The 15,729-nt window shown below is 45.5% G+C and overlaps 1 protein-coding gene across 31 annotated transcripts in view; it reads right to left on the bottom strand.

The window, feature by feature from the left end:
• Fryl (FRY like transcription coactivator) overlaps positions 1-15,729 on the bottom strand; it is a 233,939-nt gene that overhangs the window by 37,320 nt on the left and 180,890 nt on the right. For 23 of the 31 annotated variants that reach the window (XR_015636760.1, XR_015636761.1, XR_015636763.1 and 20 more), the window contains 11 exon segments: positions 14,122-14,206; positions 13,360-13,472; positions 12,132-12,282; positions 11,391-11,494; positions 9,565-9,750; positions 7,970-8,174; positions 6,577-6,698; positions 5,769-5,959; positions 4,318-4,412; positions 2,308-2,915; positions 1,844-1,941 (listed from right to left, as the gene is read on the bottom strand). Coding sequence is in view for 27 of the 31 variants with exons in the window: in XM_087583945.1 (XP_087440071.1) it covers positions 1,844-1,941; positions 2,308-2,915; positions 4,318-4,412; positions 5,769-5,959; positions 6,577-6,698; positions 7,970-8,174; positions 9,565-9,750; positions 11,391-11,494; positions 12,132-12,282; positions 13,360-13,472; positions 14,122-14,206 (1,958 nt within the window). In the remaining 4 variants the exon portion in view is untranslated. 31 annotated transcript variants of the gene reach the window in all.

Here is a 15,729-nt window from a genome sequence, read left to right as displayed (position 1 = left end):
TTCCTTCTCAGGCTCTAGAGCACCATGCCTGGTTTACTGTGTTTTAAGACATTAAGGCATGTTTCCTTTGACCATGACAAGCTAAGTGGTCTACAATTGATTATTTAAGAATCTCTTTGTAGGGGGGTTGGGGGTTTAGCTCAGTGGTAGAGCGCTTGCCTAGCAAGTGCAAGGCCCTGCGTTCGGTCCTCAGCTCCGGAGGGGGGAAAAGAAAAGAATCTCTTTGTATTTAGTAAATTATAATAAATTTAGAAATTCAAGTGAGGACGGACTCATTTTATTAATACACCTTTATCTTTTCTGGTTTGTTTTTAAGGCAGTTCTCACTACTTCCCTTGGCTGCCCTAGGACGTTTCGGGACACCGGGGTGCCCTTCTTGTGTGGTGATCCTTCCTCCACTGGCTTGTGCCACCTAGCTGAGCTCTCCATGTTTTCTCGTCCTCCGTTACCTGACAAGGCAACGCAAAGTCTCTGGCATTCACTCCTGCCAGCATGTTTTGTTCTACTTAGCGCTCTCTGACTCTGCACTCAGCAGCGTCATGCCTGACGACGGGAGGCTCCCTTCACCCGGCTGTACATGCTGGCCTCCTCCCTTTACAGTGCTGCTTGTCAACCGAATCAGCGACTGTGAGGAAACTGTTTCTGTAAAAAGTGCTTCAAGAAAAGGCAGTTTACTTATTCCTCTCTGTTGGAGATGCCTTTCCTCCCCAGGCTCTAGTGTGCATTTGTGCTGCCCTTTACTGACTCCTCCCAGCTCACACCATTTGCTGCGCTGTGCGTACTATTTTTAAATGTATCTAACTTTTATTTGTAATTGTATGTTTTTAAGTTTGAAAATTTCTCCCTCCAAGAGACAACAGCTGACGCACGCATTCATACATGTATAAGTAGGAATCTTATCTTTAGAAAGCTGTTCAGACAGGAAATTATTAAAATGATAAAATGTCAAAATCCTATTTTACAAAATTAGGAGACATGCATTTTCAACACCTTAACAGATGATATGAAAATAGCTAGACGACTGCTTTCAGAGCTGTGCGCTTGGAAGGAGGAATAAGGGGACAGAGAGAAAAGACAAAAGAAAGAGTTAAAAAGAAAAAAGTAGAATTTTAAGAAACTCAAAATATACTATGACTTGTCTTTTAGGGGACTCTGCACAGGTAGTTTTCTCCTTTAATAGTTTAATTTGTGTGTGCATGTGCATGCTGTATGTGTATGGGGGCGGGGAATTGAGCTCAGGTCTTCTGCAAGAACAGCAAGGGCTCTTCACAGATCAGCACCTCCCTACTTTCTGCACATGCGATTTCTTCTGCCCGGAAAACTTCAGTTCCTGGTTCCCTCCCAGCCGCTCACTCAGGAACTTCACTTTGGTAGCTCCTATTTGATCTGCAGTATAAGATCTTAGACAGGAGCTCCTATAGAGAGCCCTCTGCTGTCTGTCCTCTAGAGGCTCTGTGCCCACTGCCTGGAGCCTCACCGGACTCTAGGCCGGCTTTGGCTTCCATGCGGATGCCCCACCCGCTCCATAGCCCACAAGGACGGCAGCTCTATCCACCTCTCTCATTGTCTCTAGCGCCCACTCCAGGGGGGCCCGGCTTTGCCAGTAAATAAACGACTGAAAGCAGAGTGGTAGAGAAGAAAAGTAGGAAAAGGAGCAGAAAAAGACTCGAGACTCAGGAGGGTCACTGGAATTTGATATTTTTATTCACTGGCGTTGATGCAGCTTCTTATAATGGATAGAATAAATATTAGAGGCAGAATTCGGGAAGGAACAGCGAGAGCACCTGCAGAACAGGACAGGACAGTGCCCGCAGCCCGGCCTTTCAACGTCCCTCTTGCTTACCTTTGCTATCCGACTAGCTGTTTCTTTGCAAAACTGAGTCGGGTTGTCAAAATGCTGGATTAGGTGAGGCAGTAAGCAAAGGATGTTAAGAGGAAATCCTATCGGGTGGGGAAAAGCGAACAAGAACCAACTTTATTACACAATATTTGGAAGGCTAAAGGCATGTTTTAAAAGGTCTGTAGAAACCATTTTCACTTTTATGGGATATCTGATACGATAAATTTTTACCAGACAATTGATCTATCAAGAAAAGTTATTATTATTATTGGCAGAAATCAACAATTTTGAAACGAATGACTGGTCTACATTCCAGCTACAATAAAGCGAAATTTTAGGTGGAGGATGGAGTTCAATGGCTGTGTCTGCTTAGCATTGGCAGGAAACTGGCTTCAGTCTCCAAACCCCCACCCCACACCCTTAAAACGAAATGATCTTAATGTCGGTACAGACTACAGTAACATCACCTGACAACTGGGACGGATCCACCAGTGTGTGTTTGGAGACGGAAATGAGCTGACTGAGGAGGTACACGGTCATCTCTTGGGTAGACACTGAGGTAAAGCCCTTAAGGAAGAGCTGCTGAAGGCCTGGGAAGTTACTCCACTTCAATTTGCTCTGTACGCTTTCAATCTTCTCCCGACTCTCCGACTTATCCAGAGGCAAGTGGGTGAGCAGTTTGCTGAGAAGCCTGAGGGCCAGGAGGTATTCATATTCATAGTCAGATTCTAACAGAGACGTTGCTATCCAAAAGATGGTGGCCATCAGGTTGCCCGGTTCCGTAGGGGGCTGCGTGTCATACACTCCTTTCTCTCTCAGCGAGGAAAGGCTTCGAGTCCTCACCAAGCTACCACCGTGGTTTGTCCGTCCATCTGTTATGTCCAGTGTGTTACTCCGCCGCCGATCACCTCTGCGGTCACCAACTAGACTCAGCCTCAACGAGTTACTTCTTGTGTCACCGTTGCATCCCAAATGGCTGCTGCTGTTGATAGGACTCGTGCTTAGATTGAGCTGGCCCGTGCTTTTTCTGTTAGCTGCATACTTGTTCCCCATTACAGGGTCGTGGTATGAGGTTCTAAAAACAAAAGAAAGAAAAGATATGGATGGATGGATAGAGGGAAGGATAGGTAGATAGATAGATGACAGAACAAAAGAAAGAAAAAAGAATGAGAAAAAGAAATCACTTTTGCTACATTAATTCTTAAAAAAAATTGAAAAAGTAACTTTTTTATCTGACTTTGTTTCATGAGATTTCAGTTTTGCCTCAACATAAAAACAAAAAATGCAACAAGATTTCTTGTTTAGTGCTGTGTCTTTTGAGCTCAGAAGAGGTCTTTACTACTACAGCAGTCACCAGCTCTGCCCTGGCTAGAGTTACAAATTACATCTAAGGCGGTCGTTATCACCGCCCTCCAACCTGACAATGCTCTTCTCTCCTGCTCCCAATCACAAATTCTTTCCCCGGGACCCAAGCATAAAGATTTTTGACTTCTGCATATTCAACGGATTAGAATTAATTATTTTTATATGTGTGCCAAAAGTACACAAAAAGATAGGGACAGTAAATAAAACCTATGGAGGAAAGTAAGTAGGAAAAGATATATTTATACCTTCTTAATTGCTGTCAGTAAGATATAAAGGAAAATAGGAGCTCCAGAAATAAAATAATTGTCAAGGGGAGCTAGAAATGCTTAGGGAGGCGGTGACTTTTGACATGGGACTTAGGGGATTAGCTGCTTGAGATCTGCAAGGCCCAGCAAGTGAGGCACTCTGGGAAATCGACAATATGGTAAAGGCAGGTGTCCCGAGGGACCACCCAGGCAGTAACTGCAGCCTGGTGTGACAGCAGTGGGGCTTGTTGGCGGATCCTACTTAAACAGTAAAAATGTCCCCAACTGGGAACCGGAAGAGAGCACTGGCAAGATCAGCTCCAGAACTTTCTGGAAATCCTCACCGAGGGTGTGTCTCACTTGTCAGCATTTTCCATGCTTTTTTAAAAATATATTTTAAAAACGTATGCACATGTATCTCTGGATGTCTTTGAATGGCAGAAGAGGGTGTCAGACCTCTGGAGCCTGAGTTGTAGGGTGGGTGTGGTTGTGGGAAACTGAACTTGATTTCCACCTGAGTTGATGCGGAGGCTTCTCTCTCCCCTTTCTTTTCTCTTAGACAGGGGGCCGTGAGTGTTCCAGGCCTGGAGAACACTGTGCAGCCAGGGATGACCTTCAACTCTGACCCCACCTCCCCCCAATTCCAAGGGGTAGAATTGCAGCCAGGAGCTGCGACACCAGGTTTATTTGGTGGGAGGGAGCAAACCCAGGGCTTCGTGGGTGCTGCAGGCTGGCCTCCACTAACTGAGTCTTTGGGATGTTACCCACGCTCCCGGTGTTAGACACGCTCACTGCCACCATAGTCACCACTGCCGCATTCAGACATGGGAGTCCTGCATTCAGGGCTGCCTGGTTGCAAGTTCTTACTGAGAGAGGGCAGATAGCAGGTCATAGTGCTTCATGGTTTCAGCCAAGGTATCAATTGCAGATTCCAAGGTGAGAAGCAGTTCAATCACAAATCCCTTGGGACAAAGAACAGATTTTCATTAATTACATTCTGGTTGGTTTTTCTTTTCTTTTTTTTTTTTTTTAATGTCAATGGACTTCCTGGGGAGATTTAAAATAGAACCAACCTCACGGTTGTGTTACAAAATAATTAACCTCCTGAGCAACGTGACTTTGCTGATTGGCGAGTGCTCATCAGACTAATGGCACAGGTTGATTTTAACAGCATCGTAATTGCCACAAATTGCTCGGGCCAAAAGTCTTGGGCACTGTCGTTGTTTCCATCTCTATATGTACACCGAATCTGTCATCAGGTCTTGAAAAATATCACTTTAAAATACACCCTAAAGCTGACTTCTTCCCCCATACCTCCTGCAGTCTCTTTGAATGGAAACTACCACTTTAGCCTCTTCAACAGCCTCCTGTTGGACCTCTGACTCTACCTGTCTCCTCAACCGCTGCAAGGAGGCCACCTAGGTAGCCCTGAGAGGCCACACACCCCAAATAAAAAGCCAGTCATATCACATGTACTTCTTTTCCTCTCTCAAAACCTTGGAGTGGCTTTCCATGAGTGTGATGTGGAGTCTACAAGGACTTCCGCCTTCTGGACTGGTTATGTCAAGCCCCGGCCTCTCAATATTTGCTAGTTCCTCAAAGAAGACCTATTGTCCCTGCCACGGGGCCTTTGCGCTTCTGACTCCTGTTTTTCTCCCTGAAATGTTCTCAACCCAGATATTCACAGGACCCGGTTCACTTCAACATCTCCTTAAAGATCACTACTTAGATAAGTGTGTGTGTGTGTGTGTGTGTGTGTGTGTGTGTGTGTCTCCCTTCTTCATGGCTTTTAAAATCAATACTTTAGTACTTCATGGCATTTACTATTAAGTAAGACTGTGTGGTCTGTTGTTGGTAGATTAAACCCTTCTTTCTACAATTTCCAGAATGCCATGACATTGTCTTGTATGTCACTGAAGGTCTAATGTCTAAAATCAACCTAGCCACTGGATCTTACAAACTTGAGTTCTCCAGTGTGATGTTTTACTTAGCTTTAAAAATGAAACTCCGTTTCTCTTCCCACTGAAATTTAACATTCTAACACTCCTACAGTTGGGTGACTACAGTTGGAGTGAGTGAGATCTAGGTAGTATGCAGATGTTATGCGTTGAAAAAGCTTTATCTAACAGGCATAAATTAGGATCTAAATAGGTTCTTAAATTGTCAGCAGGAGACTTTACTCTGCTTCCCACTGTTCTGTGTGCTGCTAACTGACATCAGTCATTAGATAGCTGTTGTGTGGATCTGGCCTCAGGGATAAATCCCTCACTCCTGGGAGCAGCTCATAAGTGCCTAAAAGGAGGCAGAAGGAACCTTACCTGTGCGTCCTCCCCTGGGTCCCCTACGGTTTCCACAAGCCTGGAGAGGACATCGGAGAGTGTATTTGCAGACAGGGGCTGCTTCAGTGCCCTGAAAATCTGGAAGGATCTCCCAGCATAGTGTCGAGAAGAACAAGAAAGGGCCGTCTGCAGGGCAACCTCGCTGAGATGACGCTCCAAGTGTATTCCCTCTGAGAAGACACGGGAGACCATGGGTGCTTGTGTACAACTCAGGGAGTTATAACCAGAAGCTAAGCATTTTACCACCAGTGCCGTGTACTCTACCTGGCTAAGAAGACCATGGTTTAATTGTGTACAGTGATTATAGTGTGTGTGCATCGGAGAGAGAATTTTGTTCTGATCTCCAGGGAAGGGATCCTGGGGACATCCTTGTCTCACCCTCTGCAATGCTGACAGTTGGGGACGGGTAGTTTACTGTAAAGAGAGATGTCCTGGGTATTGGATGGGACTTAGGCACTTCCTAGTTACTTTGCTAACCCTACAATAGGACAAAAATGACTCTAGGCCCTGCCGAAGGTCAGGAGAAGCAGGGCCACCTCTGGTGGGCAAGCACTGTGCTAGCATGGGATGCATTCACAAAGTGTCAGAGTGTGTTAAATTTTAAATTGCAGACAACTTTACTTACATAAAAAGGGTTTTCAAATGTCTAATTTCTGTCTATTTCCCTTTGAGGCAGCCATTCTCAATCCGTGAGTCATGACCACTTTGGGGTCGCATATTAGATTTCCTACATATCAGGTCATAATAGTGGCAAAATATAGTTACGAAGTAGAAATGAAAATAATACCTGCATTCGACTGCTTGAAGACAGAAACCACGTGCTTCAGGAACGTGGTGAGTTGGTCAGCACTCTTGATGCTGGGGTTCTTAGAAGAAACGTCCTCATGGTTCCAAAGGGGCCCTCGTTTTCTGAAAATGGGAACGGTGACATCCGTTTGCCCGGGGTTGGCAGCAACTGCTTGCTCTTACCTGCTGCTACGTTGTCTTGACATACATGGGAGGGACAGTGGCTGAACACATCAGATCACGGTCACAGCCTACTCCTACTACTTAAGTACATGGATAAGGAGGGGCCTATAGCAAGCGGAGGTAGACAGGACTGAGCTCAGAGACAGCCAAAGTAGGAGACAGACTTCCTGATGAATAGATGAGGCTCACAGAAAAGGGAATGTAAGGTTTAGGATTCTTGGGTATTTCCCTTCACTGCCATTTTAAATATTTCCTTATTATACTGCATAATTCCGTGACTTGGTCACCCACAAGACCAACCTCCCAGTTTCTGGGTAGATATCAGAGGGACACACACATAGGCGGAGCCCATTAAAAATGGTTATTCACTATCTTTTTTTTTTTTTTTTTAAGATTTATTTATTTATTATATATAAGTACACTGTAGCTGTCTTCAGGTACACCAGAAGAGGGCATCGGATCTCTTTACAGATGGTTGTGAGCCACCATGTGGTTGCTGGGAATTGAACTCATGACCTCTGGAAGAGCAGTCGGGTGCTCTTAACCGCTGAGCCATCTCTCCAGCCTGGTTATTCACTATCTTAGGTGTGTTGCGGATGCATGTGTGTCTGTGCAAGACATGCCATCCCTGTGGTGGCCCTCTGAGGCCGGGAGAGGAAGCCAGATCCCCAGGGACTGGCGTTAGCAGAGGGCTGTGAGCCAACTTTCCAGCCAACACTTTTTTTTTTTAAAGTATAATTTATAACCATGGGCCTGATTTTCAAGGTTCTCCAGTGTGAACTTTCCCAGACTCTCTAGCACTGTGTAGAAACCATTCTGGGCATTACTGTCAGGACCTCTTTACCACTGCTAAACTCACCCTGTTTTCTGCAAGTTCTGTGTCTTGGCTCTCACCATGGGGCATCTCGCCCTTTCTCCATCTATTTATCCATTATGGCATGCAGCTGGCCATAAAAAAGTATGTGCTGGTTGACTGATCAGATTGTTATGACTCCAGATAACGGTGGTGGCTCTGGGCATTTAATCACATGCATACGATGTTTTGAATATTCAAAAGTCATATATATACAATGTGTGTAAGTACAATATAAACGTGTGTGTTTCAAAGTATAGTTTCAGAAAAATCTAATCCTGGCTTGTGCTATTTGACGGAAGCGAGCCCAGCTCGGCGCAAGGGATGCTGGGATGGCTGGCGAGAGCCGCCCAGTTACCTTGAGGTAATGAACTCCATGAGGGTTTTGACTTTTCCATCCTGCTCCACTGAGAGGTCCACCTCGCCGAGGAGGGTGGCTTGGAGGTGGGAAATGGCAGCGCTGTTGTTCCCTAAGCTGATACTAGAGGAGGTAGAACTGGAGCTAAGCCCTGAGTCGGTCATAGGGGACGGCTGGTAATCGGGTGTGAAGTCGTTAATGCCTGCTGAAAGAGAAAGCCACCCGTGAACACACACGCACAACACGACTACAGCATAGTACAAAACCGCACTGCTCGCTGCTACTCATTTGAGGCCTGGGATACACCAGGGTGGGGGGCGGGTTCTTCCACCGATCAGGCTAGAGTAGCGCTTTGGAGGGAGACTCCGTTTAGCGCCTTCTTAAAGCTTAGCTGAGGTCCTCTGCTGCCACCTGCCGGAGAGCACGGACAGTGGCAAAGCCCTAGCAGTCTGGGTGTTTCCTTAGCTTTTAGGAAGGCAAGCTACATTTCTACAATGCGAACTAATTTTCAACTCTATATGAAAAAAATTCTATAATCTTGGCTCCATTTTACTTTTAAGAATCTGTTTTAGCTTTTATTTAATATTTACACCAAGCCAGTTGTTAAATAAGCACTGTTAAAAGTTAATGCCTTGTAAAATGGCAAAAGGACACTTAGAAAGTGACACGTGTGCTCTGGGGTTTTGAGTGAAATTGCTTTCATACAAAAGCAGGAAGTTTTGCTTCTTAAAAACTTTTAAAATTACATTTTGTACTTTGTGAATGTGGTGGGGAGGCGTGCAAGGGTAGGTAGGGGTGTGTGTGTGTGTGTATGTGAGTGTGTGTGTATGTGATATGTGAATGGGAGTATGGTATGTGTATGTGAGTGTGGTGAGTGAGTGAGTGCGTGCGTGTGTGTGGAGTGTGAGTGTGTGTGTGAGTATGAGTGAGTGTGTGTGTGTGTGTGTAGGCCAAAGATAATTTATGGGCATTGTTTTTTTTCCCCTTTTTCTTTACCACAAGGACCTGGTCCTTGATCTGTCTTTTAGCCAGTTTTAAAAATCTTATCAGTGCTGTGTCTGACGTGAGTAGATTAAAAGGCAATGTACTTTGATTCCAAAAAAACCCAAAAAACCCAAATATTATTTTGTAAACTGCTGTCTTAGTAAGAGTGGAATGATGATGATGATGGTGATGATGATGATAGTGATGATGATGATGATGATGGTGGTGGTGGTGGTGATGATGATGATGATGATGATAATAATAATAGTGTGAATGGATTGTGAGCATCAAGAAAACAGAATTCAACACAGACACAGAACACAATGAAATAATCATTACCATGGAAGTCTCAAATTAAGCACTTTTTGCTTCTTCAACTTACATATTCCCAACCTAAAATCTGTTTGCTGGAGAGCCTTAGAAGAGACTTGACTACAGGTTTTACTGCATTCTTAGGTTGGTTTTGAATGATTCAGATGCTACTTAAAATGATACGACTGCATTAGAAATGTTTACACGTTTCAACTTTTCCTTGGTGGACCTTGCTGTACTGCAGGATTTCAACCTGAAGGCACGTTTCTACCTTAGGACTTGTGGCTTCCAGTTGGTACCTGTGAAAGTGTAATCTGAGTGTGCTGTTGGTTTGACGGTCAGCACCCTGGGCTCATTGAATTCCTTGTTCCTGAGGAGGACAGAGGCGACTGTTCGGATGTTACTGTTGGGTCCCATCACTATTAGTAAATGCAGCAGCAGGCGTTTGCAATGTTCATACACCTCAGGGTGGCAGTGGTCAAACCCTGGAGAGGATAGGACAAAAGCATTGTCAGCCAGAAGTGTAGCAACCCCAAAACCCTCGGGGAACTCCAAATCCAATCTGCATTACTAAGAACAGAACACTGCCTCAGGAATGGCTACAGTACTCTTCCAGGATCAATGAGAGAGAGACAAGGAAAACAGTCTGTATATGTTAAGTTCACACCCAGGGCACACACACAGAATGTGCAAACTGTGGTGGGTTCAGCCCGGGCATCCAGAGCCCATGAATACAAGTTGCCTGCTGCATATTAGAGATGCCATGGAATATTATGTATCACACAGCTTATTTCTAAATTGGTTGTAAGTTCCTACACACAATTATAATGACCTTCTGCCCACTGTATATCTAGGGAGAACTGGGGTAACTTTTTTTTTTGTCGTTTTGAAATAGGGTCTCACTATCTAACCTGGCTGGCCTGGAAGTCACAGAGATCTGCCTGTCTCTCAAGATAACTTTGAAATTTGTTTCATGCCCAAAACTTCATAACCTCCTGGAAATTGACTCTGCTATGCAATTCTGATACCTATTAATTCTTTTAAGAAAGCAGGCATTCTATTTTGCCTGGCATGTAAGACAAAGTAAATGTCTGTTTCCCATGAGCACTAGGTAGGGCAAACACTGTACGTGCTCACAGTAGGAAAGCTTCATCAGCACACGACTACCTTGACTGGCTTCAGAAAGCCAACCTTCAAAGCACAGAGGCATTTACAGATGTGGAAGAGTCCATGCCTGCCAACGACACAGGCACACTCAGCTGTCATCAGACTCTGCAGAAGTCAGACTCTTTTTTTTTTTTAAAGATTTATTTATTTATTTAATGTATACAAGTACACTGTAGCTGTCTTCAGACACACCCGACCTCATTACAGATGGTTGTGAGCCACCATGTGGTTGCTGGGATTTGAACTCAGGACCTCTGGAAGAGCAGTCGGAGCTCTTAACCACTGAGCCATCTCTCCAGCCCAGAAGTCAGACTCTTTACACACTCAGAAATCATTTGCATTCTTCCTTCATGCTGAAAAGTTCCAATCTCTGAGGTAAACTAACGTTACTCTGTTACAACAACACATCCCCACTTGCTCCTGCCACCTGGTAGAATGTCTACGTGTTTGTGTGGAGGGTACAAGGAACCATGGAATAGACATAGAACTGGGGCGATCTGGGCTGGAGGAGTGGCTGAGAGGTAACACGGTTGCCTGGCATGCACACCGCCTTGGGGTTGTTCCTTGGTAAAAGGTAACAGACATGGCTGTGGTCAGGCTAAGAGCAGATCCCTGCTGGAGAGAGAGGATGTGAACTATCATGGAAGCAATACTAAAACACAAGAAACAGCAGCGTCTAGAACGGGGCCCTCAACCTTCCCAGTGCTGCCACCCTTTGATACAGTTCCTCATGCTGTGGGGACCCCAACCAAAATGCTATTTCACTGCTACCTCATAATGTATTTTTGTTAATAATCACAACGTAAATATCTGATGTGCAGGACATCCGATATGCAACCTCTAGGAAAGGGTTGTTCGACCCCAACCCCAACCCCAACCCCGAAAGGTTGAGAACCACTGATCTAACCACCTTAGAATGGTCTCGGGAGCACAAAGTGGAGGGATTAGAACTCGTTACCTATAAAAACTGCATGAAGAAGAAGATGGAGGTAACTTCCCCACTCTACCTTCACGCTGTGGTCAATGATCAGATCTGTCAGCAGGATCACGGCTATGCTACACCTGTGACAGGAAGGACACGGTTAGCGGCATGCCGGAGCGGAAGTGACCTAGGGTCAACTGGACAAATTCTTCCAAGACTTGAGCATTCTATGGAATCACACTTTTCTGGAGGGTAAAAAGAGGGAAACAAACGCGGCAGAAGAAAACAGCTACAGCTTAGCACAAAGCACAGGGCTTGGAGCTCCTTGGAGTCAAGCCCTGTATTTCCTTCTCTTGAATCTTCAGACCTACCATTCCACGTACAGCATTTGCCCCATTAGGTGTCCAGTCTGTGTTTGGTGCATTGATACATTCTGAAAGAATGTATTATTGTTTTCCTGTGGTTTCACTCACTAGAATTCAGGTTAATTGAATTCCAAACACAAAACAAAACAAAACAACAATGAACTAGTGCTGACCACAAAGAAATCACTTTTTTTTTCAGCTGTGGTAACTGGGTCGTAGAAAGGTCAAGTAGCTATGCCAGACACCCAGAAGAGCAGCAGGAGAACGGGATTCAGTAATGTTAACTTTGTGCGCTCAGTGTCTCAGCGAGGACGCCCACGCCCACTCTGCTGTGTCAGACAGTGTCTGGGAAGCGGAAAGGGTTCAGCCGCCATGTGGCTCGGTATGGAGTAGGAATGACGCTCTAGTCCACCTGTGCAGAGGCAATCCAGGAGATGCTGTCTCAGGCACGTAATCCACCAGTGGTGACCAGCAGCCTCCAGCTGGCGGGAAGGGCAGTGGCTCTCCTTGGTTATGCTCCATCACTTTCAGGCGCCAATTAGAATAAAGTGGCATCGAATCACCTATCAAGATAAAACCGTCTCATTTTCTGCACCATCTGACGTCTACCATAAGCAAGCTCTACTAAGACACCCCGCTATCCACCGCACTGGGAAGGGATCCGGACAACGGCCCACTATCTAGATACACATTTTCTAGGGAGACTGAGGTACAAAAGTTATAAACTTGGGGGAAGAAGAGATTGTGAGACGGACATATTGATTGAGGCTCGTCCTCAAATACAACTACACGGACGTGTCCTGTGTCTCCTTGGCTGAAGGCCGGACCAGGAGACCACCTCATAAATAAAGCTGTCTTGAGACAAGGAACTTCCGGCAAGTTATTTGGCTCTAAATTTCCTGAGACAGGGCCAACACGAACCCGTCTCTGGACGAAATCTACTCTACCACACTGGGCTGTGGGGTGCAAAACAAGTACACCGGGAAATATGAATTCTGTGTGACGTGGATAAGTCACTTAACCTCTCTGGACCTCAGTTCCAAGATGCATAAAATGAGATCGGATCCTCCAGAGCCCTGATCTAGTTATGATACATGTGTTTCTATTCTGGCCGTCCTTCACGTGGCACTGCTTCTTGGATAGAACTGCTCACTTTGGTAGCAGAAGAAAAAACTTTTACCAGAATGCGGAAAAGTACGTCTGCTTAAAGAACTGCAGCTAGACAGCGTACAACGTCTGTTCTCTAATGCTTTTTTTTTTTTCGAGGCAGGGTTTCTCTGTGTAGCCCTGGCTGTCCTGGATCTCACTCGGTAGACCAGGATGGCCTTGAACTTGGAAATCCATCTGCCTCTGCCTCTGCCTCCAGTGTGCTGGGATTAAAGGCATGCACCACCACTCAGCTGACACTTCTTGAGAACAGATTCGATGAAGGGAATCTGTACCCTAAAACTAAAATCTCCAAACTTCCTGTTGCTTAATAAATCCATTCCTTAAACTCACGACACCTCAGATCCCATTAGAGCTCCTGGCAGTTAAATGCAATTTTAGAGCATTTTAAAACAGTTCCTCGGAAGAGCAAACCCATTGACAAGGTTAACGATACATGTCATCGAATTTAAGGGGCACTGAGAACTGGTTACTTTTTTCCTCTTCATAAGACCCTCCGGAGCTGCTGCTGTATCGAGACTCCAGTCTGTGGTGCTGCCGGTTTAAGTGACTGTTCAGCCCACCATAGATGTCCAGGTGCACAAAGCTGTGGGAGGATGGAGGGAGTCAGGCACAGTCAAGTGGCATTTCTGGTTTATCATTCACTTTCTCTTTTCTTGGTATGTGTTTGTATGTGTGCGCATGCATGCAGAAGTGTACGTATATGCGGAGGCTGGAGGCTGACCTTGGCTGTCTCGCTACCCTGCCTTCCTGGGTGCCGGGGTAACTGGTTGTCTGCCATGCCTGCATGGCTTTTATGGGAGTTCGGAGACTCTCTCCTCTCATCCTCATGCTTGTGTGGCAAGTAGTTTGTGCATCAAGCCATCTCTTCAGCCCCTTTACGTCTGTCTTACTCTCTATGTGTAAAAGCACACTTCATACAAAATATTACCCACAGGTTCACTAGGCACACGCCAATTTCTACCTGACAGCTCTAAAGCCTAAGCCCTCAAGTATCCCCTCTAAGCATCCCATCATGGAGGGATCCTGGTGAGAGCTATGGATAGAAGCAGGCCGAGGAAATACTCGTTTAGAAACGTCCCTGCGTACCGTGACTTATCAGATTGCCCTTTATCATTAGAGCGTATCAAGGAGCAGAGGATGCCGGGGAGCCCATGTGAAAATAAATGTTCAAGCTCAGAAACGTGTCTTTGGCATGAAGAAAGTAACCTGCGCTCTGAGACTGAAGTACTCACCTCTCTTCAAAGTTTTCCTTTAGGGCCTTACTGTCGGGGTTGCCATCTGTGGGAGCTACCATTGTATTGCTACTGGAAGTAGTTCCTGTCAGGGGAGATAGACAGCGCGTGTTAGCTTAAGGGAACAATAAAGCTTTTCATCAATTTGCCACTGACACGAATGCAAAGTGGCAATACTCACGACCATCATGTCCTCTTATTAAATGATTTTTAAATGATTTATTCTTATTTTATGTGCATTGGCGTTTTGCCTGCATGTATGTCTGTGTGATAGTGTCAGATCCCTTGGAACTGAAGTTATAGACAGCTTGTGAACTGCCAGTTGGTGCTAGGAATCGAATCTGAGTCCTCTGGAGAAGCAGCCAGCGATCTGAAACGCTGAGATATCTCTCCAGCCCTGTGACCACCGTATTTCTGACTGTGAGAAAACGAATGGACGGTATATGATGGTTTGAATATGGTTGGCCACAAGAAGTAGCAGTATTAGGAGGAGTGACTTTCTTGGAATAGGTGTGGCCTTGTTAGAGGAAGCATGTCACTGTGTAGGTAGGCTTTGAGGGCTCCTAGTGCTCAAACTCTGCCCAGTATGGAAGAGAGTCTCCTCCTGGCTACTTGTAGAAGACCGTCTTCTCCTGGACGCCTTTATATCAAGATGTAGAACTCTGGGCTCCTCCAGCACCATGTCTGTCTGTCTGATGCCCTGCTTCCAGTCATGATGATAATGGACTGAACCTCTGAACCTGTAAGCCAGTCCCAATTAAAGTTGTCTTTTATAAGAGTTGCCTTGGTCATGGTGTCTCTTCACAGCAATGGAAGCCCTAACTAAGGATGGCTCAGTGGGTAAAAACACTTGCTACCAAGCCTGGCAACCTGAGTTTGACTCCAGAGACCCACATAATCGGAAGGAGAGAACCAGTTTCCGTAAGCTGTCCTCTGGCCTCCGCATGCACAGTAGCATGCATGTGCCCCTATTACACAATAAGTTTAGAGATGCAATACAAAAAAGAAAATAAATGGTAAGAAATAACAACTGTTATGGAGACAGGTAGTGGGTGGGAGAAATGAAGAGGCTCCCCTAATATTGTTGAAACAGTGCTAAAAACAGAACTGCCTGAAAAATCTATTTTAAAAGTAGTCATTCTCCAAAATGTTAACTTCCAGCACATTTGCAGCAGGGGCTGTCTGCCCACCATGAGTAGAAGTCTTCCCTTCTGAGAGAATATGACCGCACTTCTTGCCTGGGACACAGAAAGCAGAGCTGAGACAGGAGTGCTTTCTGGATGACGGTGGGAGAAACAGAATGCTCATACTAAGTTTTAAGGTCCCTGCCCTGCGGCCTTTGTAGCCACTGGCCTGTTAGACTCTAGGAGATTATGTGTGAATATGGTAACCCACAGATGTGTCTATTCTTTCTCTTGGGAGCTGATCAACACAACTCCTTCTGGGAGGTCTGATCCATTCAAGAGAAAAGGCTTCACACACCGAGACAGACATCAGGGAAGCTGTCACCAGACAAAGGATGCTGCTAGTGCTCTTCTGTATTCCGAGAGCTTAGAAACATTAAACTCTGCACTTCTCCAAAAGGCAGACCTAGAAACAAGGCTCTCA

The sequence above is a fragment of the Rattus norvegicus genome, chromosome 14, assembly GCF_021556685.1.
Source record: "Rattus norvegicus strain SHRSP/BbbUtx chromosome 14, alternate assembly SHRSP_T2T, whole genome shotgun sequence".
Lineage (NCBI taxonomy): Eukaryota > Metazoa > Chordata > Mammalia > Rodentia > Muridae > Rattus > Rattus norvegicus.
This window is presented reverse-complemented; position numbering and strand designations above follow the sequence as displayed.